At 40.3% G+C, this 25,569-nt stretch overlaps 3 protein-coding genes across 6 annotated transcripts; 2 read left to right on the forward strand and 1 right to left on the reverse strand.

Moving 5' to 3' along the window:
* Window positions 1-1,951: 1,951 nt before the first annotated feature.
* Window positions 1,952-10,033, forward strand: LOC145899612 (uncharacterized). 2 transcript variants are annotated; one of them, XM_082988471.1, is made up of 20 exons: window positions 1,952-2,055; window positions 2,335-2,509; window positions 2,837-2,982; window positions 3,251-3,383; window positions 3,452-3,597; window positions 3,862-4,014; window positions 4,166-4,378; window positions 4,643-4,735; window positions 4,794-4,941; window positions 5,382-5,492; window positions 5,674-5,842; window positions 6,375-6,501; window positions 6,713-6,855; window positions 7,406-7,587; window positions 7,683-7,811; window positions 8,015-8,134; window positions 8,405-8,623; window positions 8,907-9,049; window positions 9,428-9,595; window positions 9,793-10,033. In XM_082988471.1, the coding sequence occupies exons 1-20, from the start codon at window positions 1,986-1,988 to the stop codon at window positions 9,855-9,857; spliced, it is 2,853 nt and encodes a 950-aa protein (XP_082844597.1). In that variant the 5' UTR covers window positions 1,952-1,985; the 3' UTR covers window positions 9,858-10,033. The 2 variants fall into 2 exon arrangements, with proteins under 2 accessions (XP_082844597.1, XP_082844598.1); XM_082988472.1 differs by having other exon boundaries at window positions 4,169-4,378.
* A 968-nt stretch (window positions 10,034-11,001) lies between these two features.
* LOC145899613 (vang-like protein 2) lies at window positions 11,002-24,788 on the reverse strand. Of its 3 annotated transcripts, none has more exons than XM_082988475.1 (14): window positions 24,628-24,788; window positions 24,432-24,526; window positions 23,342-23,430; window positions 22,718-22,807; window positions 22,268-22,414; window positions 22,035-22,141; window positions 21,815-21,908; window positions 21,084-21,244; window positions 20,437-20,579; window positions 18,918-19,056; window positions 17,900-18,011; window positions 17,476-17,618; window positions 11,620-11,716; window positions 11,002-11,293 (listed from the first exon to the last, which is right to left on the reverse strand). In XM_082988475.1, the coding sequence occupies exons 1-14, from the start codon at window positions 24,678-24,680 to the stop codon at window positions 11,147-11,149; spliced, it is 1,617 nt and encodes a 538-aa protein (XP_082844601.1). In that variant the 5' UTR covers window positions 24,681-24,788; the 3' UTR covers window positions 11,002-11,146. The 3 variants fall into 3 exon arrangements, with proteins under 3 accessions (XP_082844601.1, XP_082844602.1, XP_082844600.1); XM_082988476.1 differs by lacking the exons at window positions 11,002-11,293; window positions 11,620-11,716 and adding exons at window positions 15,218-16,336; window positions 16,663-16,759 and having other exon boundaries at window positions 24,462-24,526; XM_082988474.1 differs by lacking the exons at window positions 11,002-11,293; window positions 11,620-11,716 and adding exons at window positions 15,218-16,336; window positions 16,663-16,759.
* LOC145899780 (leucine-rich repeat-containing G-protein coupled receptor 4-like) lies at window positions 12,426-14,901 on the forward strand. Its single transcript, XM_082988685.1, has 7 exons — window positions 12,426-12,457; window positions 12,553-12,681; window positions 12,883-13,002; window positions 13,270-13,488; window positions 13,958-14,100; window positions 14,464-14,631; window positions 14,837-14,901. The coding sequence occupies exons 1-7, from the start codon at window positions 12,426-12,428 to the stop codon at window positions 14,899-14,901; spliced, it is 876 nt and encodes a 291-aa protein (XP_082844811.1).
* Window positions 24,789-25,569: the final 781 nt, after the last annotated feature.

A 25,569-nucleotide genomic window follows, 5' to 3' on the forward strand; every position in this document is an offset into this window, starting at 1 on the left:
CGTCACCTTCTCGCAACACTGTCCCATGCACCAATTCATCAAAGCGCATCCATATGACTTACAAATTACCGGAAGAATGTGTTTACAGTACACTATGCGTGTACAGGCAATACTTCATGTTGGTTTAGGTACCACAAAAACTTTCCCGACACTACTAGATTTAAAGTTGTATATCACATGGTTTTTGGAGAGCTGCAGAGTGTGTACACGCACTATTTCGACCTGTAGGGTCTCATCAGTGCAGCTGTTGATAGTGGCACTGTGCTAGCTTTTACACTAACGGGCACACTATTTTCCACTTTGTGGTACCTTTCGGTGACCGTCGATCTGTTAGGTACCCTATACTGAGTACCAAACAACAGAGACGAAACCACTGTGGAGCGCATTATGGCCAAACGGATCTGCTTGGTAATCCATAGCGCTAAGGCAAAACCACCAATGCAATATATGTGCAAAAAAGCCTCCAATATTATGGCTTTTTTGCAACATGGTTTTTAATATACACATATGCCTATAGAGTAAAAAGTTGACGTGCAACGGATATGCGAGGTTATATCATCATGTCCTGTTTCCTTACCCGTTTCTTATTGATACGATATGTAAAAGAAATAGAACTTTCGATGCATGTAATATTTGTTTGAAAATATATTGGTCATATTGCGCCATGGAATATTTGCCAGTATACGGCGCCATGCAAGGTTCCATAGGAGTCTAGGTGGCCCACGAGCACCATTGTTTTCTCCAAAACGGAAAGTGTTGCCCTCGCAATTCATGCGATCGCTGAGAAAAAGGAGAAAGGTCCTCACAACAGCAGATCTCTTGCCCTCACAGGCCATGAACACGACGGATGATGTCATTGCAACAACAAATAATGGACCACAGTTCTCAAGCAACAAATTTACGACACATTCGAGTCGATATTTTCAAGCAGGCAAAGAAATGCACATAAGGCCCAACACGTCGGCAAGGTCTGAAATGAAAGAAAAACTAACGTGCCTGGCAGCATCAGTAACAATTTATTGCCTGGCAGCAAAAGTAACAATTTATTTAAAAACTAACGTGTCCAACACAGTTGCGTGACGAATAGGCCAAGGTTGACCCACATAAAAAACTATTAACAAGGTGTTTCGAAATCATCATACAGCAATAGTTAGTTTTCAACCGTGCTGTTAACAGGATCTTGTTTTTTTTAACCAAACCACTTTAAAGCAAAGAGATTCACATTAAAAAGTTCAGAGGTTAGTTAATACTCCATGATTATTATGGCTTTGCTTATCCTTCTGTAGTCAAGTTTATACAAAGCAAACACACAAAAATCGCACTAAATAAATCGGTTTGTGTTTATAGCTACCCCCAGCATTTTGAGCGGCTAAAAACTGATGTCGGACATAATACTACACGACCGCATCATAATCATCATTATTTACCTTTGAAAAATTATTCCTGCAAATGGGAAGTGCCAATGTTGGCGCTTGTCTGCAGAGCACAAACACAACATAAACAACCCCGTATCTGCCTCTCGTTTTGCCATTTTAATCTGGACGCAATTGTGGTTTGCACTAAGTGGTTCTCGCAGCTGTCTCATTTTGATCCAGAAAGTGTTGTTTTTAAGATCAGCGGGTTGCCAAGCTGAACACAAGTGTAATAAAAGATCAATGGTTCAGGACTAATAGTTGTGGCGTTGCGATCAAGTTCAACTTGTCACAACGTCGTTTGCCCACCGTAATACCTGGAGGCGTTTGAAAGCTTTATTGGTGGGCGGTAGGTTTGATAAGCCGCAGTGTTCAACACACAAAGATACATTTTTTCGCTGAACGCAATAGGAATGGTGTCAGAATCTCAATAGCTATTTGACATAGTACTGATTTGGCGTCTAGTTTCTTCAGGGTGCTGGTGGCATCAAGTTGGCATAACAATGTCTTCAGCATCGTTACGGAGTTGAAACGTTTGTGTATATCTGTTGCAGTTTTTGCACTTCTTCGCTCATGGCAACTTTGGCGACCATTTTGTGTTTTTTGGCAGTGTTTGTACAAATTGCCAACTCTGCTGTTCAAGGTAAGTAAAAGTATATCCGTTATTGGTGAATTGCGAAAAAAATATTATATTCAATGGTCAACGGCAGTGTGCATGTTATACGATGTAATTTTAAAACAGTTTGGCATTAGAAAGTTTGGCCACCATGGCATCTTTGACATTTTGGATTCCATAGCATGGATAACACATGTACTTGTGGTTGAACCGTATGATGTTTCAAATTGTTTACGTAAATTGTTTGTTCTGTTATTGGGGACTGTATGTTGCCTTATTAACATTTGGAAAAACTTATGCCCACAGGTAATATAACGAAGCCTGATCTGCTTGTGACCGCAACCGCAAATGGCATAAATTTGACGGCAACGACAGAAAGTATCTCAACAGAAAACAATACGTTCTTCTTGTCGTTTGCTTGCAGTGATGGTTCAGGCCTCATTGACCGCATAGACTTTTGCAACGGCGTTAGTAACTGTCAGTAAGTCAACCAATCAGTTTAAAACGACTGTGCCATCGATACGTGCTACAATTGTACTTAAAGTATTATTTTTGAGGTGTTTTTTAATGCGTAAAGGTTTATAAGAGTAATCATGGATTGGAAACTTGATATGAGGTGAAAATAGCTGCCTTTACGATTGTAGACAATCCCGCGCTTGTTCTTTATTATAATTAAGTTTTCTTGTTGTAAGTCTTTCAAACAACCCACCACAGCTGCGTATATCAGCTTGCTTAATTAAATGTCAATCCACCCCATGTCGCACGGAGAAGTTACAACGAAACGATACGACATTTTTAACGTTCGTAGAGATGGCAGCGACGAGATCCTTTATGACCCTGCAATCCACGAAAGCCTGCCTGGAAAAAGATGTGGAAAAATTGCAAAGGGGGTGAAGACTTTCTGTTATATTCCGGAGGAATACGTTTGCGATTACGAGCGTGACTGCTTTTTCGGTATGTTTTGGGTTACAAGATGCCCGTTTAGTCTTTCACCATTCGATAATTTAAAAATCTTTAGAGTCAAACTCAACCACATAACGTATGGAGAACTTTTGTTTGAATCAGTTTGTTGCTGATTTATTCCCTTGAAAAACTGAAAAGTCTCAAAATAGAGACCCAAATTCTAAACAGACATAAATATTTAATGATGTATATAGATTGGAAAATATAACAGTAGAAGCTCTGATGCATCGAAATGTGAAATTATGGTGGTGTGTAACAGGTAATGACGAATCCAACTGCTCTCACACATTCCAATGTGTTACGAACAAACCGTTCAACATGTACCGGTTTCGGGTGCAGTTTTGTGATGGCGTCAAAGATTGCTTGGACGGCTCAGATGAATGGAAGTACAGGTGTTGTAATTTTCTCATTCAAGTGTGACCTTTTGATCAAAGCACCAGTTAAGCTATTCTCCTATTAGGCCGGACGTGCCGGGTTTTCAATGTGCGGTAACCAAGACGAGGTTGACGAGCCACTGTATGCTGCCTGAAATACACGTTTGCGATGGAACGGCGGACTGTGACGACGCCACAGACGAATGTTTGTGCGATTCGTCTTCAGAATCAGGTAATGTAAGAACACACTGCCGTATTTTCCGAACTGTGGCCTCCTATTATCGTTGGTTTTGCTGCAGTGAGTGCTGGGCACAAATTGGCAACTCAGCCAAGTATGCCATCATATATTATACAAAGTGTTTTAGAAAGAGTCCACAAAATGATTAAATATGCAAACACAAACAGCGCCCAACAATATTCCAAACGTAATTATTTGGAAAGGATCAATGCATGAAAAATGTGCTTGTGAGTAACAATGAACTCTCATATTTGCCAGTGATCTTAAATGAGAATTGCTTCCGATGTCTCGACGACACACTCGTTGTTCCAAGGCGTCAGCTCTGCGATATGACGTTTCATTGCAAGGATCTGTCGGACGAGTGCCTTTGTACCAACGGAAGGCCCTCCATTTGCGACCAAGTTTGCGAAGGTACATAGTGGTCACACGACAATGTATGCAATAAACATCAAAGGTTGTTTCCTAACTCTTCTTATATACCTCCGACGAAAAACCCTTGTTGAATCTACATTATGCCCCTGACAGCTACATTATATTGGTAACGATAGGTGTGCCTCTTTAGCAGGGGACAGGTGCGGTGCGTGTTCCGCGGGGGAAGTTCGGTGTTCATCTGGTGACGCGGTCGGTGCGGTTTGTATCAACCGCACCCAAGTGTGTGACCGCATATATGATTGCCCCAACCACGAAGACGAACAGAACTGCCCACATGACTTCGAGGAGAAGTTTGTTTGCGCTGACGGCACCCAGTATTTCCCAAAACACGTGATGTTTGACAGTAAGTTATTGCTTCGCAGTATACCGGATGTTTACCAACGTATGTGCATGTGACAAATAGTTCATGTTGTTACATAATGAAACATGTTACAACTTTTAGCGCATAATTTATGTGGGCCATACAGAATGTCTTTTTTTTTCATGCAATAAAAAAGGCAATCGCAAATTTTGAAAAGAAAATTTGTAATCACTCTTCCATATTGTTTATAACCATTACACGTGCTTAATATTAAAACTTTCATTTAGTTTAAGTGTTTTTGTACAGACTACACAGATTGCAACGACGGATCAGACGAATTTTCGGAAAACAATTGGTACAAATGTTCTTATTCGATTAAAGACCCTCAAAGGCCGGGCGGTAAGCACACCAACAGCTAATCTCCATAAATCAAACTTACAGACTGCATGATTTCAAGCTTACCTCTTCACGGGCCCCGCCTACGCCGAGCCCTGCGATCAGATTCCAGATTGTGTGGATATGGACGACGAATGTAACAACGCTCTGTGTGGAAACATAACTTTTCCAAGCTTTTGTAAATTTGATCATCCGAAATATGGCTTCAAGTACGTGTGTTGCAAATTTGTGTTCACTTTTACGTAAATGTAAGTTTTTACCTTGTATGTACAAAGCTACAAGTGTCGCTGCAAATTGCAATGTTTGAGTATGTTTCTCGAACAAGGAAGCCAAAGCTAGCATGCTAAAGATAGATCAGATGTTTCGAACAACGCTGTGTTCATTGTCAGTGCTAACTGTAATTGATGAGTTTCATCAAAGTTGCATGAGTTGCATTACACTTGGCACTGATGATGAACACAGCATTGTTCGAAACGTCTGTTCTATGTCTGGCTTACTAACGTTGGCTTTCTTGTTCAAATTACTTAACTCCAAGTTTTTTGCACCTGAGTTGGTTTCGACACAACAAGTTTTATTTTAGAGTATTACAAAAACCGCTTAGTTTGTAGCAACATAGGGTTATCGCACCTATTATTGTTGTTATATTAAGATGCCCTATTTCTGATACGTCGCTGTTGGGCAAGGATGTTTGCGATGGCTACCCAACATGCAAAAACGATCAACCACATTTATCGGCAGACGAAATGGATTGCCCACGAAGGTAAGTTGCAATCAATAGCTTACATTGGCCGTCATTGATCTTTATAACTAATTCAATTACACAGCTTATGCAATTTTAACAGAAGCATTAGTGATGCATGATATTTTGTAAGTATTGATCCGACAATTAAAAATTACAGTGGTCGAAACTTTCACCGTTCATATATACGTGATTGATTCAGATTGTACTGCGCTGATCATGGTAGATTTGGGCTTCCGATTCATGTTCCCCAAACAGCAAGGTGCAACCAAATATCTGACTGCAATGACGGTAGTGATGAATTGGGATGCAGCACTAAGACACATTTTTATTGCAGCGTCGCGCCCCCCACGTACATTTCAAGACACCAGGTAATAGAATGATTAATTTGTGCCACAACATCACCGAATCCAGTGCCATTTTTTTGGTGCCATTTTGGTTTAAAATCATTTTTTTTGATATTATGTTTATTGACGTTTCTGGTGCACTTTCTGTAACTAACTAATTTCTAAAACAATTTTCATAGTACAAGCTTTCGCGAGCAACCTCGCTTTCTCGCATGTGCGCCTTATTGTGTAGGAAAATAAATGTTTAATGGGTACGTGAGAGCAAAACGTTTTGAGCGAGATCACAAACCCAAAGGCGTCAGTTTCAAAAAAACAGCTGCACATTTTTGCATGTAACTATATTCATGGTATTACAAGTGTGAGAAACACTGTGCGAAATTCGACATAACCCACCTCTTCTGTCAGTGCTCGTAAATTCGAAAGTCTGGAGTCTTTCCAGAACTATGCTGGAATATCGAATTTTATTCTTACCTGTTTGCCCTAAAGTAACATTATCCAGTAAATGAAATGTTATTGGCGCATAGGCTACCTATTACAATTGTTTTGTGACATTTAGGTTTGCGATGGGGTGCAAAATTGTCGAGGCGGGGAAGATGAATGTCAGAACTGCTCAAAAAGTCCATTTTCCTCCGACCAATTTCTCATCCGATCAACATTTTTGCAAGCGTTGGTTTGGACCACAGGTTTACAACGACCTTGCCTTGTTGTATTTATGCCGTAACAACTATTGTTTATGGGCCCAAGTGTAAAATAGGTTATGGCAAACTCTTTAAAAAGGTCAGCAACACTGAATGTAATTGAAACATGTTGTTAAAGAACATTTGCTTTGTGTTTCAATGCGATTCAGTGTTATAGCAGAAAATTTGTGTTGACTATTTTACCTTTTTTCCACAGGAATATTTGCGTTTTTCGGAAACTTCACAGTGTTGATTCACAACGGAATGCGTTTGTGGAAAGTAAGAAAAATGCGCACAGGAGTCGCTTTTATCAATCGAAGTCTTGTGCTCAATCTCAATATCGCCGATCTCCTTTTGGGGGTAAAGTCATAACTATTTTGAACTATTTTGTTTTAGTAATGCGACTTATTCCAACATACAATAAGAGTAAAATCATACATCAGAAAGGCTTATGAGAAAGGTTACCGGCCTGGACCAAAATTAATCACGCTGCTTTTTATAACGCGAAACTGACTGACTATTACTATTCTAGTCGCCTTGTCCGATTTTGGCAACTATTATCATTTGTATGCTGCGATTAGTTTTTTTTGTAGTTACACTTGGGTCTAAAAACGTCCATCACACTGCTCTATGTGACTAACAATTGGCCTTCACTCATAATAAGATTAGATGCGATAAACGATTAGATGAGAAAACAAAGCGGGTAAATCCAAAATTAGCACGTAAGCACATTCCTACTTTCTAAGACATTGCTCAAAAAAAACAAGCTTGAATCTTATAAAAAAACTGGCGAAAAAAAACGTAAGCTGATAATCCCAGAAAGAAGTGTGGAAACAGTTTACTTGTTAACAAAGAATTTGTTGAAAACAATTTTACACTTTCAAATTAGTTTTTTTACTTTTACTGCTAGGTATATCTCATTTGCTTGGGCAGTGTGAGCGGTTTTTCCAATGGTATGTATTGCCAACATGACATCAGTTGGAGAAGCAGCAAATACTGCTCTGCTCTCGGTTGCCTGGCAGTCATCAGCGTCCAGACTTCCGTGTTTATTCTGGCGATCATGACCACCTGCCGACTATTTGCAATGACAAGGTAGGAAAACGTTAATAACGCACTTCACGACCAAGCACGGTCCATGGTTGCAGTGTGACGTTCCCTATCAAACGATAAATCGTGTTTGTGTGCAGACCTTTCGATGTGGTGGGCAGAAAGAGAAGGTTCGGAATGCTTATCGCAATTGCGTGGATTTCCTCAATCGCGATAGCGGTCATACCGCTTTTGCCAGTAGTCGACGACAGCTTCATATCGGCGATATGGTAAACCCGATGACAATTTAAGTTATGCCTCAAATAGATGAGATAAAATCGATATTATCGCGTTTACTGTAATTTTGTAAGTGGTTTAGAAGTATACTGTCATTCGCCAGGAACAGAATTATAGTATTACCCTCGTTGTTTTGACTAATATGACCTCGTTTTGGATTACGTGATTAACTCAATTGTGTGATGACTTTCCACAGGTACTCCAATAACCCTTACCTTACGAACCCGACAAGGAGTCAGGTTGAACAGTTCGTTCTCAGACTTCAAACCTTCGACCGTCCAGGAAGTAATCGTTTTTTTCTGCCAAATGGTGTGAGGTAATTGCAGTGCAATATCGGAAAATGAATTGCATTCTCAACAACTTAATGTTATCTTTAAAAAAGTTCTGACTATTTTATTCGACAAAACAGTATGCTGGGATTCTGTAGATAATCGGCAGAACTAACCATACCGAAATTAATTGTAACTACTGCCGTAACCATTTAAAGAGCGTTTAATAACGTCAGCATTTTGGTTAACTACATTTCCTAACCTGATTTCGACCACTCTTGTAAGATTGGGAAAGGGTTCCATGTATTTTTGTGTAGATCATCAACGTGGAATTCACTGACGGAAACCGTTGCCAAGTTAAACCCAGCATTCATGCCGGAGTTCTACTTTGGTCATTACTCTGCACACGGGGTTTGCCTTCCTCGCATTTTTCCTGATCCGAAATCTGACAGGACGTGGGGATATTCCATGTTCATCGTCACCTTAAACTTTTTCGCGTTTTTCTACATGGTGATAGCGTACTGTATCATTTACAGGTAACTGTACATAGTATAGCCGACTTTCTGATTAAATTGGTAACTGTATAAAAATGTGTGCAAATGATCTTTTTTGCGCTCTTCTTTAAATTATGTTCATGGGTATATTTTAACTAAACAATTCAATACTGATGCTGCCAGACCTAGAAGACAGCTCTTTTGGCAATAATATTCATAAACGCCAACGTTTTGGTTGCTATGCAGCATTGCTATATCTTTTATGTGTTCAATATTTCACATGATTCATGTGGAAACAGTTTAATCGTTGATCTTTAAATTCTAGGAACAGCAAAAAGGGTTCCAAAGTTTCGGGTACAAGAGGTCGCAGCAACCTCTCTACACTGCAAGTAAAAATCGCCAGAATAGTTTTCACCAACTTCTGCTGTTGGATTCCAATTTGCATCATGGCCTTCATGAGTGTCGGGGGTATATCGTTACATTAATAGAAATATTAAAGCGAATATCGCATTTCATAAATTCAGCAAAGTTCGTGTATTTTTAAGTTGTTTTTGTGATTACGTTTAGTTACCCGAATTTTATAAGCGCTGTGTGCTGTTAGGGCGTAATGTTTGTTAGATCAAAATAAATGAGGTAAAATGTTTTTCTTCTTACTTCACTTTGTTAGTTTCTGAAACCTGTTCGTTTTGTATTTAATTGTTTATTAAACAGGCATCACTATACTTGCAGGAACCTTACAAATATAACAAATAAACAAACGGACATGCATGTAATATCCGCGACAAATATTGATTTGCTTTTTGTAATTCAACTGGTAATAAAATGAGAAAGTTTGTGTTGTTTTAGGTGTGGCGATGTCCGATGATACGTATGCAGCCGCAGCCATAATTCTGTTGCCGATCAACAGCGCCCTCAACCCTTTCCTGTATTCTAAACTTCCTGACACCGCAATGAGAAGAGCTCGTTCAACTCTTCGCAATTCAATGTCACAATCAACTGTGAATAGCAATACAGGCAAGTCCATGGAATAGCATAAGTGCGGTTATACGTGGATACTTGTTATAGTTTACGGTTTTTAATCACTGTTTTTTATTGTAACGTGTTTTGTCAAACTTGGATCTCAAAAGTTGAACAAAAAACTTGTCTCTCAATTTATTTAGAACATAAACCCTGACCAAATCCCCCAAAATATATACTTCTTATTGCTGTAGGTACCAGAAGAACAATTGTGTCGTCAGTGACGTACAACAAGCCCAATTTTGACACACCAGTGTGATTTCTATGTAACGACTGCATGATTTTACTGTAAACCTGTGTTGCATGCCTTTAATATGAAATAGACCCTTGTTGAAATTAAGCAGCAATGCTGTGCAATTATAACCATATGATCCCTGCAGTGTTCCAGCGATATAACCAAACCATATTTTATCGGCATGTTGCTCACCAAAAACATCATGCAATTGGAACGTCGGTCACTTTGCTACAGAAGTACAAACCTGACATTCAAATTGCAGTTTTTGTCACTACTTGTTTGAAATCGATTGATGAAAATCGAGACCGTCGCCTCCAGTAGTACAGAGGGAGACGTCATATCCAAACTATTTCGGGAGCCTTTTATTCCGCGCAAAGCACATTTAAAACAGTGTGTGTGCGTGTGAGTGAATAAAAATACAACTTGTCGCATCTAATACAGGGAGAGGGATTACTCTTTAATGGGGATTTGTACATTTTGCTTCGGCCCCAAAACCTAGTTGCGGGGATAATAAAACACGTCAAAAAAATAAGAGGCATCGTTTGCGATCCACAAAGATAGAAAAGCTTCTGTACAACCGACCAATGCCTACCAACCGAAACGAAGTGCTATCTTCAGTCAGGGGGCTACATTTGGCAGCAGTCGATCGGAGCTTTAAGGCGAAACCAAAGCAGAATGGCACTCGATATAAAAAGGGAATAATATCATTCGGTTAAGTCGCCCGTGGCTGTGGTTTGGAAATAGAAAAAAGAAACTCGACAATAAAAAAGCGACGAAGCACGATGGTTATCTGTACCACTTATACGGGAATAGGTCAAATGAACGTATGGAAAGTTTTCGTGATAAAGGTTCTCAGAATAACACGATCGAAGCAAAAATTACAAAACTTACTTTAGTGTTACAATACACGGGTTCGAATAGATATCGTGAAAAAACAGCTAAGAGACAGATTTGATTTATCGATGTTTGCGACATTCGCAAAATTCCCAATTGCACTTCAAAGACTTCTACACTGCCGAGAAACATCTGCAGCTATATAAAATGTTTTAAAAAAACGTTAAATTCCTAAAGCAACCAAGTTCACACGGAGGAAAATATCGCACTTGTTTTTGCACCAGGAAGTTTGCACAAACGCCGAATTCGAGCAGAATTAATCAGAAAAAAAAATAGTTTCTCGTGCGCTACGCAATCTCATTGAGGAAAGACCACGCGTTCCAAGCCTGTCGTCCCGCTCTGTTGCGCCACCGGGCGGCGTTGGTAGGTTGCTACGGGCAACGCCGCGCGATTGTCACTGGTTGCGAACGCTGTCGACGTCACACCGACGTTTCGCTCTGCATCTGCAGCACGAATCGGTGTGTGGATGAGTCTACGACAACCTCTTGAAGGCGAACTCGCGGCAGGCGACGAGCCGTGACGACAAGGGAGTAGTTGGGTTGATTGAGACGGAACACGCTGCCATCCTGAAGGATCAACAAAAATGCGTGACTCATTACGTCTGGTGTTAATATTGGACGAGGGACAAATAGTTCTGTGGCCCAAGCTTGTTGACCCCTGGTCGTTTTTAGCTATGCGTTTGTAATTACGCTGCAGACAAAAATGTCAGATATGTGCCTTACAAAACAAACTTCTTAAATTTCAGCAATCAAGGTTAGACGAACACATACACCTAGTTTAAGTGATCACAAATATCATATGACACGAGAACGTTGATCCACGATTGTATTTTGTGGAGTATTGTATCCCAAGTTGTTCAGAGCTGCTGAAACGTGATTGCTGACAAACATACCTGCAGCATATTGACGAGGGGTTCGTCGCTCACCAATTCCCATTGGGACGAGTCCTGGCGCGGTTCGTAAGTCAGGGAAGGCCCCGGGTGCAAGAACCTGATCAGAAACAAAAACTGATTAGATATCGGTCGAATCGCGCTAACCCAAATGGTGTTTGCTTGCAAATATACACGTGGTTGCACAAGCGTGCACGGAAAGAAGAATGGCAAATATAACCTGGCAAACAAAGTCAGGTTTTCGAGAAACTTGTGTAACCGACCGACGGCAGACGTACCCCTAATTTTGTGCAATTATGTGTGACGTCTGCCGCATCAAGTTACAATTTAAACACGTGAAACTGCAACTTGCGTACAAGCTTATTTTGAAGTCTCACTTGGTTAAGGCGAGGCATGAACCGAATTAAAGCTTTTTAACAATCTAAAATTGTGTTTCAAATTCTCCGATTAAATCATTTAAAAAGTAAACCTTAATAACACAATTTCAAAATAGGTGGAACAACATAGCCGGAAACCAATTAATATTAGCACAAGATCAGCTTGGTGGGTTTCATCCCTCACCACACGACTCATCTCAAAAGGTATGTTAAACTCCGTACCAGTTATTCTACACAAATCCCCTGGGTTAAACAGTATGGCCATGCGTAAAAGGTTACGTCAAGTGCCGCTTTAAAGGATAAATGCGGCGCACACAGTGATATATGGAAAGACGGAATAACAACACAAGTTTGGCTCGATGGTGGTTCTAGCTTACTCAATGTAAAGCCACAAAAACGCTCGTGGCGCACTCCGTGTTTATTCTGGCGATCATGACCACCTGCCGACTATTTGCAATGACAAGGTAGGAAAACGTTAATAACGCACTTCACGACCAAGCACGGTCCATGGTTGCAGTGTGACGTTCCCTATCAAACGATAAATCGTGTTTGTGTGCAGACCTTTCGATGTGGTGGGCAGAAAGAGAAGGTTCGGAATGCTTATTGCAATTGCGTGGATTTCCTCAATCGCAATAGCGGTCATACCGCTTTTGCCAGTAGTCGACGACAGCTTCATATCGGCGATATGGTAAACCCGATGACAATTTAAGTTATGCCTCAAATAGATGAGATAAAATCGATATTATCGCGTTTACTGTAATTTTTTAAGTGGTTTAGAAGTACTGTCATTCGCCAGGAACAGAATTATAGTATTACCCTCGTTGTTTTGACTAATATGACCTCGTTTTGGATTACGTGATTAACTCAATTGTGTGATGACTTTCCACAGGTACTCCAATAACCCTTACCTTACGAACCCGACAAGGAGTCAGGTTGAACAGTTCGTTCTCAGACTTCAAACCTTCGACCGTCCAGGAAGTAATCGTTTTTTTCTGCCAAATGGTGCGAGGTAATTGCAGTGCAATATCGGAAAATGAATTGCATTCTCAACAACTTGTTATCTTTAAAAAAGTTCTGACTATTTTTTTCGACAAAACAGTATGCTTGGATTCTGTACATAATCGGCAGAACTAACCATACCGAAATTAATTGTAACTACTGCCGTAACCATTTAAACAGCGTTTAATAACGTCAGCATTTTGGTTAACTACATTTCCTAACCTGATTTCGACCACTCTTGTAAGATTGGGAAAGGGTTTCATGTATTTTTGTGTAGATCATCAACGTGGAATTCACTGACGGAAACCATTGCCAAGTTAAACCCAGCATTCTTGCCGGAGTTCCACTTCGGCCATTACTCTGCACACGGGGTTTGCCTTCCTCGCATTTTTCCTGATCCGAAATCTGACAGGATGTGGGGATATTCCATGTTCATCGTCACCTTAAACTTTTTCGCGTTTTTCTACATGGTGATAGCCTACTGTATCATTTACAGGTAACTGTACATAGCATAGCCGACAACGCAGAAGTAATACCATGCTTACGCATCAGTTGGTAGAGCGTTGGGCCTGGTTAGCCCAGGGTCGTGAGTTCAAACTTCACCGGGAGCTTGATTTTTCAGATCTCGCTCTGACTTGTCGGGAAAAGTGGCTGATCCAGCTGGGCTGCAATGCCTTGGCTGCGAAGCCTGTGAACCTTAGCATTGCCGACTTTCTGATTAAATTGGTAACTGTATAAAAATGTGCGCAAATGATCTTTTTTGCGCACTTCTTTAAATTATGTTCATGATTATCTTTCAACTAAACAATTCAATACTGATGCTGCCAGACATATAAGACAGCTCTTTTGGTAATAATATTCATAAACGCCAACGTTTTGGTTGCTTTGCAGCATTGCCATATCTTTTATCTGTTCAATATTTCACATGATTTATGTGGAAACAGTCGTTGATCTTTAAATTATAGGAACAGCAAAAAGGGTTCCAAAGTTTCGGCTACAAGAGGTCGCAGCAACCTCTCTATACTGCAAGTAAAAATCGCCAGAATAGTTTTCACCAACTTCTGCTGCTGGATTCCAATTTGCATCATGGCCTTCATGAGTGTCGGGGGTATATAGTAGAAATATTAAAGCGAACATCGCATTTCATAAATTCAGCAAAGTTCATGTTTTTTTAAGTTGTTTTTGTGATCACGTTTAGTTACCCGAATTTTATAAGCGCCGTTTGTAGTTAGGGCGTAGTGTTTATTATATCAAAATATATGAGGTAAAATGTTTTTCTTCTTACTTCACTTTGTTAATTTCTGAAACCTGTTCGTTTTGTATTCAATTGTTCATTAAACAGGCATCACTATACTTGCAGGAACCTCACAAATATAACAGATAAACAAATGCACATGCATGTAATGTCCGCTACAAATATTGATTTGCTTTTTGTAATTCAATGGGTAATAAAATGAGAAAGTTGTTTTAGGTGTGGCGATGTCTGATGATGCGTATGCAGCCGCAGCCATAATTCTGTTGCCGATCAACAGCGCCCTCAACCCTTTCCTGTATTCTAAACTTCCTGACACCGCAATGAGAAGAGCTCGTTCAACTCTTCGCAATTCAATGTCACATTCAACTGTTAATAGCAATACAGGCAAGTCCATGGAATAGCATAAGTGCGGTTATACGTGGATAATTGTTACAGTTTACGGTTTTTAATCACTGTTTTTTATTGTAACGTGTTTTGTCAAACTTGGATCTCAAAAGTTGAACAAATAACTTATCCGCTTGTCTCTCAATTTATTTAGAACATAAACCCTGACCAAATCCCCCAAAATATATACTTCTTATTGCTGTAGGTACCAGAAGAACAATTGTGTCGTCAGTGACGTACAACAAGCCCAATTTTGACACAGCAGTGTGATTTCTATGTAACGACTGCATGATTTTACTGTAAACCTGTGTTGCATGCCTTCAATATAAAATATACCCTTGTTGAAATTAAGCAGCAATGCTGTGCAATTATAACCATATGATCCCTCCAGTGTTCCAGCGATATAACCAAACCATATTTTATCGGCATGTTGCTCACCAAAAACATCATGCAATTGGAACGTCGGTCACTTTGCTACAGAAGTACAAACCTGACATTCAAATTGCAGTTTTTGTCACTACTTGTTTGAAATCGATGGATGAAAATTGAGTCCGTCGCCTCCAGTAGTACAGAGGGAGACGTCATATCCAAACTATTTCGGGAGCCTTTTATTCCGCGCAAAGCACATTTAAAACAGTGTGTGTGCGTGTGAGTGAATAAAAATACAACTTGTCGCATCTAATACAGGGAGAGGGATTACTCTTTATTGGGGATTTGTACATTTTGCTTCGGCCCCAAAACCTAGTTGCGGGGATAATAAAACACGTCAAAAAAATAAGAGGCATCGTTTGCGATCCACAAAGATAGAAAAGCTTCTGTACAACTGACCAATGCCTACCAACCGAAACGAAGTGCTATCTTCAGTCAAGGGGCTACATTTGGCAGCAGTCGATCGGAGCTTTAAGGCGAAACCAAAGCAGAATGGCACTCGATGTAAAAAGGAAATAATATCATTCGGTTAAGTCGCCCGTGGCTGTGGTTTGGAAATAGAAAAAAGAAACTCGACAATAAAAAAGCGACGAAGCACGATGGTTATCTGTACCACTTATACGGGAATAGGTCAAATGAACGTATGGAAAGTTTTCGTGATAAAGGTTCTCAGAATAACACGATCAAAGAAAAATTACAAAACTTACTTTAGTGTTACAATACACGGGTTCGAATAGATATCGTGGAAAAAAGCTAAGAGACAGATTTGATTTATCGATGTTTGCGACATTCGCAAAATTCCCAATTGCACTTCAAAGACTTCTACACTGCCGAGAAACATCTGCAGCTATATAAAATGTTTTAAAAAAACGTTAAATTCCTAAAGCAACCAAGTTCACACGGAGGAAAATATCGCACTTGTTTTTGCACCAGGAAGTTTGCACAAACGCCGAATTCGAGCAGAATTAATCAGAAAAAAAAACTAGTTTCTCGTGCGCTACGCAATCTCATTGAGGAAAGACCACGCGTTCCAAGCCTGTCGTCCCGCTCTGTTGCGCCACCGGGCGGCGTTGGTAGGTTGCTACGGGCAACGCCGCGCGATTGTCACTGGTTGCGAACGCTGTCGACGTCACACCGACGTTTCGCTCTGCATCTGCAGCACGAATCGGTGTGTGGATGAGTCTACGACAACCTCTTGAAGGCGAACTCGCGGCAGGCGACGAGCCGTGACGACAAGGGAGTAGTTGGGTTGATTGAGACGGAACACGCTGCCATCCTGAAGGATCAACAAAAATGCGTGACTCATTACGTCTGGTGTTAATATTGGACGAGGGACAAATAGTTCTGTGGCCCAAGCTTGTTGACCCCTGGTCGTTTTTAGCTATGCGTTTGTAATTACGCTGCAGACAAAAATGTCAGATATGTGCCTTACAAAACAAACTTCTTAAATTTCAGCAATCAAGGTTAGACGAACACATACACCTAGTTTAAGTGATCACAAATATCATATGACACGAGAACGTTGATCCAAGATTGTATTTTGTGGAATATTGTGTCCCAAGTTGTTCAGAGCTGCTGAAACGTGATTGCTGACAAACATACCTGCAGCATATTGACGAGGGGTTCGTCGCTCACCAATTCCCACTGGGACGAGTCCTGGCGCGGTTCGTAAGTCAGGGAAGGCCCCGGGTGCAAGAACCTGATCAGAAATAAAAACTGATTAGATATCGGTCGAATCGCGCTAACCCAAATGGTGTTTGCTTGCAAATATACACGTGGTTGCACAAGCGTGCACGGAAAGAAGCATGGAAAATATAACCTGGCAAACAAAGTCAGGTTTTCGAGAAACTTGTGTAACCGACCGACGGCAGACGTACCCCTAATTTTGTGCAATTATGTGTGACGTCTGCCGCATCAAGTTACAATTTAAACACGTGAAACTGCAACTTGCGTACAAACTGATTTTGAAGTCTCACTTGGTTGAGGCGAGGCATGAACCGAATTAAAGCTTTTCAAAAATCTAAAATTGTGTTTCAAATTCTCCTATTAAATTATTTCAAAAGTAAACCTTAATAACGCAATTTCAAAATAGCTGGCACAACATAGCCGGAAACCAATTAATATTAGCACAAGATCAGCTTGGTGGGTTTCATCCCTCACCACACGACTCATCTTAAAAGGTATGTTAAACTCCGTACCAGTTATTCTACACAAATCCCCTGGGTTAAACAGTATGGCCATGCGTAAAAGGTTACGTCAAGTGCCGCTTTAAAGGATAAATGCGGCGCACACAGTGATATATGGAAAGACGGAATAACAACACAAGTTTGGCTCGATGGTGGTTCTAGCTTACTCAATGTAAAGCCACAAAACGCTCGTGGCGCACTGGCATGATGAATTGGACACTCGACTTACTTCTCGAGGAATGCTTTCGGTGTCATATCGTTCCTTACACAGAAAGAAAGATGTTTCAGAATGCCGTCTATTTCGTAATGTTGGTGTTGTCGGGTTGTGCGAAGATATTTCTGAAGCGACCGAGCAAGGGCTGGAAAGATTGCCTGCGCAAAACGCGTTGGTGACAATGCGTTAATATGGTTTGGCAACAAGTTAATTGGCACCAAATGTTATACCATGGTGCGCTAATGGGTTACTTGGGAAGGTTCTAACAAAACTACACAAGTTCATCACGATCGTTAAAAATAATATAACATAAGTTTCGAAATAAATGAAACAGCGTTTTGTGAGCAATGCCTTCCATGAAATAAATCCTATCTGGCCTTTTCAGCAGTGACATTATTAATACTTTTAAGCGATTTGGCCCCAGGGCCACAAGTTATACCTTGGACGCTCCTTCCGGGTCCATCACAGCCTCAGATCCTTTTCCTTTGCTGATTTCCTGTTCGCTCGCCCGACGGATATGCGTAAAAGCGTCCTCGGTCGCAGCAACCAACCTGCGAAAGGAAAAAGCAAACCGTAATCACACGATCAAGTTACTGTTGTGGGGCCAGGCGTCTTCCATTTTCGCCGCCGGTCTGTTCATTTTAAGGCCCCGGCGCTCGTCAGAAAATTTTCGTCTCAATTTTCGCGCTCGCTTTTTCTGGTAAGCGATAGTTGGCGCGCGAGCAAGCCTTTCTAACCCAGTGAGCAACTTGATAGCCGCATGTTTGAGTTAGAGCACGCGGCCGCGGCCTAAGAGGGAACACAAACCGCCATTCGTGTTTACGAGTTGGTTCGGGTCCCCGGCGTGTAGATATGCATATACGGGCATTATGTCTTCTGAGATGTGGACTTGATTGCGTCAGGATCTGACCGCATATAAACAACAGCCGGTTTATGTTTGTCGGTAAGTTCGCAGTAAAGAGGTCGTGACATCGGCCCGCGAGGCAAGGTGTTTAACACAGCTTTCACATGCTGTAGGCTTTTAATCTTGTGTAAGCTTTTGAGCGTTACTGGGTCAGTTTCAAAACCAGCATTGCGTTTGTATTTACTAAACAACGCGAAGTTGACTTGTCTACCCTGTTCAATTGGACGAAACTATTTCTGTTTAAACAGATTTAAAAACTTAAGAGGGAACAGATTAATCAATACTTTAGGCCGAAACGATGGTGCACTAGACAGTAGCAAAGCACGGCAGAATACATCTTGTAATCCATTGGTTATTATTACAAGCGGTCACGTAACGCTTAACAATTCTGTCGAAAGCCCGCAACAAGTTAGCAGCGGGAGCGCATTCCGCAACTTGATCCATGTCGATGTTTCAGGACAATTCTGCGTAGATATCTCCATGAACGCCATTACGGGATTACTTAGCGCGGCGGACGATTTAGCAAATCGCGTAAACATGTAATTTCCCACACCTGGCTTTTCTTTTCCTGATCCGTCTCTCATATTCAGCTTCTTCGTAATACCGTTCGTTGTGTCCTGCGTCGCGTCGTCTGGCCACGGCCGCTATGATGGCTTGGTGCGTCATCCCATGGGATTCGTTGCCTGGTTGACCTGCGTTAAGAACATGGGAATGAAAACGACAGGATTTTGAAAGTGAGGCAATTGCAGCAATAGCACAAGGAAGCATTTACAAACAAAACTCCTACAGCAGAATCCATTTGTTTTTATTTTTTGGCTGAATTGTATTTTTGTTTGTGGCTGTTCTGTAAGACAACTTTATTTCGTCAGAGAACGAAATTTTATCTTTGATACTCATTCAAATGTTGGTTTAGGCCTCACAAACGCGGGAAGATTACGGTTATCAACACGAAGTAGGGTTATGATCGCCATTACATCATCGTATTCAGTTGGTTTTATAACTATAGCCAACCATGACTCCAAGTTAATTAATGTTGCTTATTTTTTTTTTACAAACACCGTTTTGTTAAAAGCAAATATCTTATCTGATGGACATATCGCATTTCTATACCCTACATACCTTAAAAGGGCCGCTACCATCGGTATTTTGTGGCGTTGTAATGCTACATCAAGCCCAACCCACAGTAAAAGCCATAGTGAGCACGTACCCCTTCACAGCCCCAGTACTTCCCTATTCGCAAAACCGCGAATTGAACGCACGGTTGCACTTCATTATCACAGGCTTTTTGGTGGAGGACGGTCTTAAGAATGTGAATGGCTGTGGAAAGGACCCGTGCGTAACCCGGCATGAGACCTCTACAATGACGTGGATTGGACCACCACCGCGGACACAAACCAACTACATTGTTGTATCAATATTTACGCCGACAACTTTTTGGAGTGCTAAAAAAACTAAGCGAAACCCATACCCCGGCAACGATAGAGTGGGTCAACTTTGTGGGTCGCAGCCTATAGTACTGGTGGTAAAGGGTCAACTTTGGTTGTCTATGATAGCTGGAAATTTCAACTATACGCTGTATTTATTTGGTTTAACCTGTTTCATATAAACATGGTTGTACTTAAACTCGGCCTTTCCAGCATACTTGGTATTATCTGAGTGTGCAGAATAAACACAATTTTTCCATTACATCGTTTCGCATTTTACCACCCAAAAATTACAAGTACAATGCTAACACAGTACTAGGGTTTGTTACTGAAAAGCAACCCCACACTAACTCCACCGGAGTGTTTTGCCCAAAATGAATTTTTTTGTTACCTTGTGGTACAGCGCGCCCGTCGAGTCGGTTTCAAGTTAACCCAAAAAGGCGACCCTGGGAGCACTACCAGCAAAATTCGTCGATCTGTCAACCCAAGTCGCGACTAAAGCAACAACACTCCCGTCGGTAAGTTGATACGTTGACGCATCAAGCGCAGAAGTCAGGAACAGTCGCAACACAGCAGAAACGCGGTCGCCATCCACGGTATCCAGTTACTGCCGGGCGAGCTTCTACCACCACAGCAAACTTAACTAACCGTCGACGTTGTATACTTGGAAGGATTGACTGTTGATTTGCTTCATGCGGGAACTGCGCGACGGGATGCGCATTAGGGCTGGGTTGTAGACCGGGAAATCGCAGTAGTACTTTTCGAGGACCCACACCGAGCAACGCTGGATACTGCGGAAAGAACGCGGTCGGTAACAATATTTTTCTTGAGCGTGACGAGACATCCTGAGTGCGATTTACGAAAGCACAAACAACAGACGTGAAGGGTGATGTGTTTGCATTACAAATATACGGCATTCGTGCGTAAGCACTTTTTCTATTCTGACTGTAGCTTGTGTGCAATCCTGTATACGTCTATGGAAGGTTAAGTGTATGAAAGTTATTGGCACAGAGCCTCAAGAGAATATTAATAGACATCCTTCTTGGCTTTAAGCCTCAGAGACCAACCAACTATAAGTAAATATGAAGCAAACGACTGAAAACAGCAAATCAGGATGTTTGCATGACACATATCTATATTTTCCTGTGGCTTATAGGCATATTAAACAATTTATCTTATGTTTATTCAATAGGAAAGGTACAGTAAACTTATAATAACCAATTTTTTTTTGAGCAAAACCCCATAAAAAACTGGTTCAGACACAATCCATATACATTTAACACCAGTCTACCTACCTAAGGTCGCCTATGGTATAAAACTTCCGTTCGCCATCAGTTGTGCGGATTACTTCCAGAACAAATGTGCTTTGTAAATTACGAAGTTCCAGCAATGCCAATGAGAGGTAGTGCAACCAAAGTAAACTGTTTGTTAGCTTTCCAGCATAACCCACAATGGACTAAAAAAAACAAATGAATAATATGTTAACATGTAGGTGCATCAAATGGAACAAGTTAATTTCAGCATGTACAGCTTAAGGAATATCAAAGTGGAGTGCTACATAAGTGGGGATGCATTCAAGCATAAAATCCCATTCAAAAGTGGTGTACAGATTATCTGCCTCCAGTCATTTGATTTAGCTACTTTAATACCTCAAATCCAGACTATACAGGCAATAAATAGCAGGCTTTTCACGCATAGCTGTGAATGTAATAAAGGCGCAAGCCTGGCCCAGACAGGTCAACAGCACAGTGCTGTTCAGGGTTTTTAGGGAATTGACAAAGGAAAATCCAAATATTGACACAGAGGTTTGCCAATACTGTGAACGTTTGCTCTTGCCTGGACCTTGTTTTCTTCTGGTGACTTTCAAAAACACAACCATTGATCGATTGATAGTATGATGAGTGCAAATGATGTGTGAGCTTACAACCTTATATCATTTTGGCCAAAATTCGCTACAAATGATCAATTATTCATATACAAGTGCAGAAGCACACGATAACTTTCTAAGCCAAAAACCTAATATTACCTGGTAGTCCCTTTCCTTTTCTTCGAGAATCCACACAACATAAAACAGCCAGTACGTCAAAGTAACAAGAAGTACTAAAACCATAATGAGTGCCCTATAAAAAAGTAGAATTATTTGTACACACATATCATTGTAACTGACACTGCAAGGTACGTTAAGCAGTGTTATGTTAACATCAGACATGCTAATCTACCCAATGTCATACAGATATGACAAATACCTGAACATAAATACACGAGGCATGCTTGTCCTCTGTGGCCTGAAGAAAATTGCCCATGACAAGATTAGCAGGATAAGAAGATTGAATGCCATGTCTATCAAAGATCCCTGTACGTAAAGTAAAGGTTTACATGGTTGTAATGTTTACTGTGCAGTTAACTTGTTAAGACAATATGACACGTAAGACATATAACCATTAGCTTTGGGAAAAGCTTTTGCAGAAAGCTGACCTACCTTGCACACTGTCCCACAGGTCATCTCATTATTGTCAAGTATTTTTGGGATAACCACAAAGGCAATAGGTGTTACATAGGAAAGAAAGGCAAACAATACTGTGGCCACAAAACCACAATCATGAAATCCAGCAGAAGATTGAACATCCTGAAAAAAACATCTATCCAATTATCACAAGCCGATTGTAAGATAAAAGATGAATATATATTTATGATGTAAATTTCATTGTTGTGTTTACTAATATACACATGGTGTTTATCATGAAAACTCAGAGGTTGGATTGGGTTCACGTAAAGCAAAGGCATAATACATCAGGGAAAATCATCAAAGACATTAAAAAAAAATTCTCAGCTAGAATAATTGCTGAAACCTAAACCTGGGGCGGAAATTGTGAAATTGAATAACAGGGTGGAAATTTATCAAAGGTATATTTTATTTGTGCATTCATACCTTTTTTAGTTTGGCCAGTGATTCATTACTCAGCTGTGTGAGGTCAGTTGTTCCTGATATAAAAGTATTTGTTTCTCCCCAGTTGTCATCCTGCAAACAGCGGTAAATTGTTAGTCACTCAAATCATGTTTCAAAGAAAGCCATAACAATATTTTGAGAAGCCCAATTCAACTCCATACAAACAAAAAACAGCCAATGCGAGGATTATATCCCTATAGGATGTAATAAAATTAAAACAACTTCCTCTACGAATGAATTTGTTTCCTTTTAAAATTTAAATTATATTTTGGACAGATTTGTAGCTAAAACATGAATGAATACCAGCAGTGAAACACTTGGCGCTGCTGGCTGGTTTCAAGTGGCCATTCAATAGAGTAGCAGTGTAAGCTGCCGCTGGGATTAAAAGTAAACCATGTGAAGAGGGATAAGTCACACAGTTGACAATGCCACTGTGGCCAGGCTGTTTCTCCAACATAGCTTTATACTTGTGTGGCCTATTGGCGCGCTTTAGGTAAACTATCGTAATATTTTGTTATTTTAGGAAATAATTAGTAATGTTACTTCTCTGAGCAGAACCCTTTGAAACTATTTTGATTAAAAACTTTTTAAACTTGAAACATATACCTCAGGCATGTTAACAACTGCTTCTTCATCACCTCTGTTCATGTGCCTTCCATCCATGGGAGGAGTTTTAATTGTAACAGTTTTCTCGGCTGTTAGAAATGTTTTTGTTCAAAGGTAAATTGTTTTTGTTGAAACTAGCAAAGACCCAATTAAAAATTAAAAGCAAGGCATCTTACATGGCAAAAACAGCATTTAGTCACAATACATTATTCTAATTACATTTTTCACAGTCCAAGATGCTTTTACATGCTTCACTGTTTTTAATCGCTTACAAACTTTTGCTGCATGACGTCAGTTAAAAAAAGATAATATTCACAAAAAAATAGACACAAATGTGTAAAACATTTAGCCAATGTAAAAAAAAACACACACAGCTTGTATGAGAATGAGAGCAATACTTTTTTTCAAATGTTTGCCATAAAACCACATCATTAGCTATGTCAATAACAAAAACAATATGACAAATTGACATTGGTGTGTCAACTACAGGTCATTTTCATTGCTTTACAGAAGTTTCGGGTATGCAAAACTCTTTAGTATCTACTTAAGGTTCATTTTGACATTGACCATAGTTTCAAGTTTCAACTAATACAAATGTTCAAATTGTTTTATTTAAGTTTTGGTTGAGAACTAAATACTAAAGGTACAACATGCCAATTACAGACAATATATTTACAGATACCTCACTATCAAATTGCCCATTTAAAAACTATGCACGCACCAAATTGGCAACACATTCCGAACACCATCATGCAAAATGCCAACCCTTAGGTCGCAGTACACAGGAAAAGTGTGGCTTTAAACTTGAATATGTTTGAAACAGTTTAAACGACCATGGGATGTATGTGCTAAAAGCTTGACAATGTGTTGCAGATGGTTATCTTTATGTTGGCATAGCTAGGGGCTATAATTCAAACTTGAGATGATCTGATAGCCATGAAAGGTGGCTCCACCTCAATGTTTGACGGATTGATTTGTCGCCTGGCTGCTGTTATTGGCAGTAGGTATGCATGCAACCTTGTTTAGGGCAATTTCTCGGCCATCATGCAATGTTTGTGGTTAGGCCTTGCTCTTTCATTCCCATACAAACCTGCGCTGTCATCTGGGTCAATGCTACTACCTCGACCATGATGTTTCTTTCTGTGGTCCCTGTTGCGATGTCTCCGGTGTCTTGACCTCTCAGACCTATACAAAGAAAAAGCAATATGTTGTACAGGTAAAAGATTCGATTTTTCTCTGTCGTAGATTAGTTGCAATTTTAGCTTTTTGCAGTTGCATTACTCGACCTGTTTGTGTTGACAGAATATTCAGATTCGTTGTCAAGTCGATCTGTATCCATACTTTTTGGACATCAAGGGATTCCAAGTGGTATAAAGAAATCCAATAAATAACAAAAAAACTTGCTGATAAACAGCAGACAGAATTCTTACAGTGCACCTAAAATATCAAATCTATAGTAGTGAATTTTTTTATATTGTAATATTTTTGTATGAAGAACAAAACATGCTTTTAAATAATGGCAATGCAAAATACCACACTGTCATTGCCAATATCAAAACACAGAAACTTTCCTTACACTTTACCTGTACTGATAGCATGGGTAACAAGCTTGTTTGAACAAGCACATAAACTTTATACAATTCACTATAAAACCGTTTCCTGTAAAGTAGCGGGACAGACTTCACGGTTCAAATGCTTTTTTACGCACATGCATCACATCAAAACAACCAGCTTTGTTTGACATTCATCCTGACATCATAAGGATCTTGTTGCTACAAGTACATGACCTTTGCAACGCAAACTCTCAATTCTTTCAATAGGCGCTCATGGGGCAAGTTTCAACCGTAACTGCGTCCTAATGATCCAACCGTCAGCTATGTCTAAGCAATGTAAGTTTCGATCATCTTACGAAGCGAAACACATCTCAGTTCGCTTGAAACCGCAAAAAATGCGTCGTGGTGGTAGACGTAACAATATGTAGCATAATGCCCTGAACTTGTCAAGATTCTTTGCTGCGATGTTTCCGCGTAGCCATTAAAATGAGCACTGCTCTGTTTCTGCGCTGCGGCAGTTCTTGTCAATATCGGAAATATGGATGAAAGGTACGTTAATCATTAAGCCACGTACATTCGTTCGTGATCATACTCGAAAACTAAAGTGGGTTTGCACCAATACGTCGTACCTTTTTTCTTTTTTAACACCCCGCAAGGCTCTACTTTTTCCCAGCA

The sequence above is a fragment of the Ascidia mentula genome, chromosome 4 (genome assembly GCF_947561715.1).
Source record: "Ascidia mentula chromosome 4, kaAscMent1.1, whole genome shotgun sequence".
Classification (NCBI taxonomy): Eukaryota; Metazoa; Chordata; class Ascidiacea; order Phlebobranchia; family Ascidiidae; genus Ascidia; species Ascidia mentula.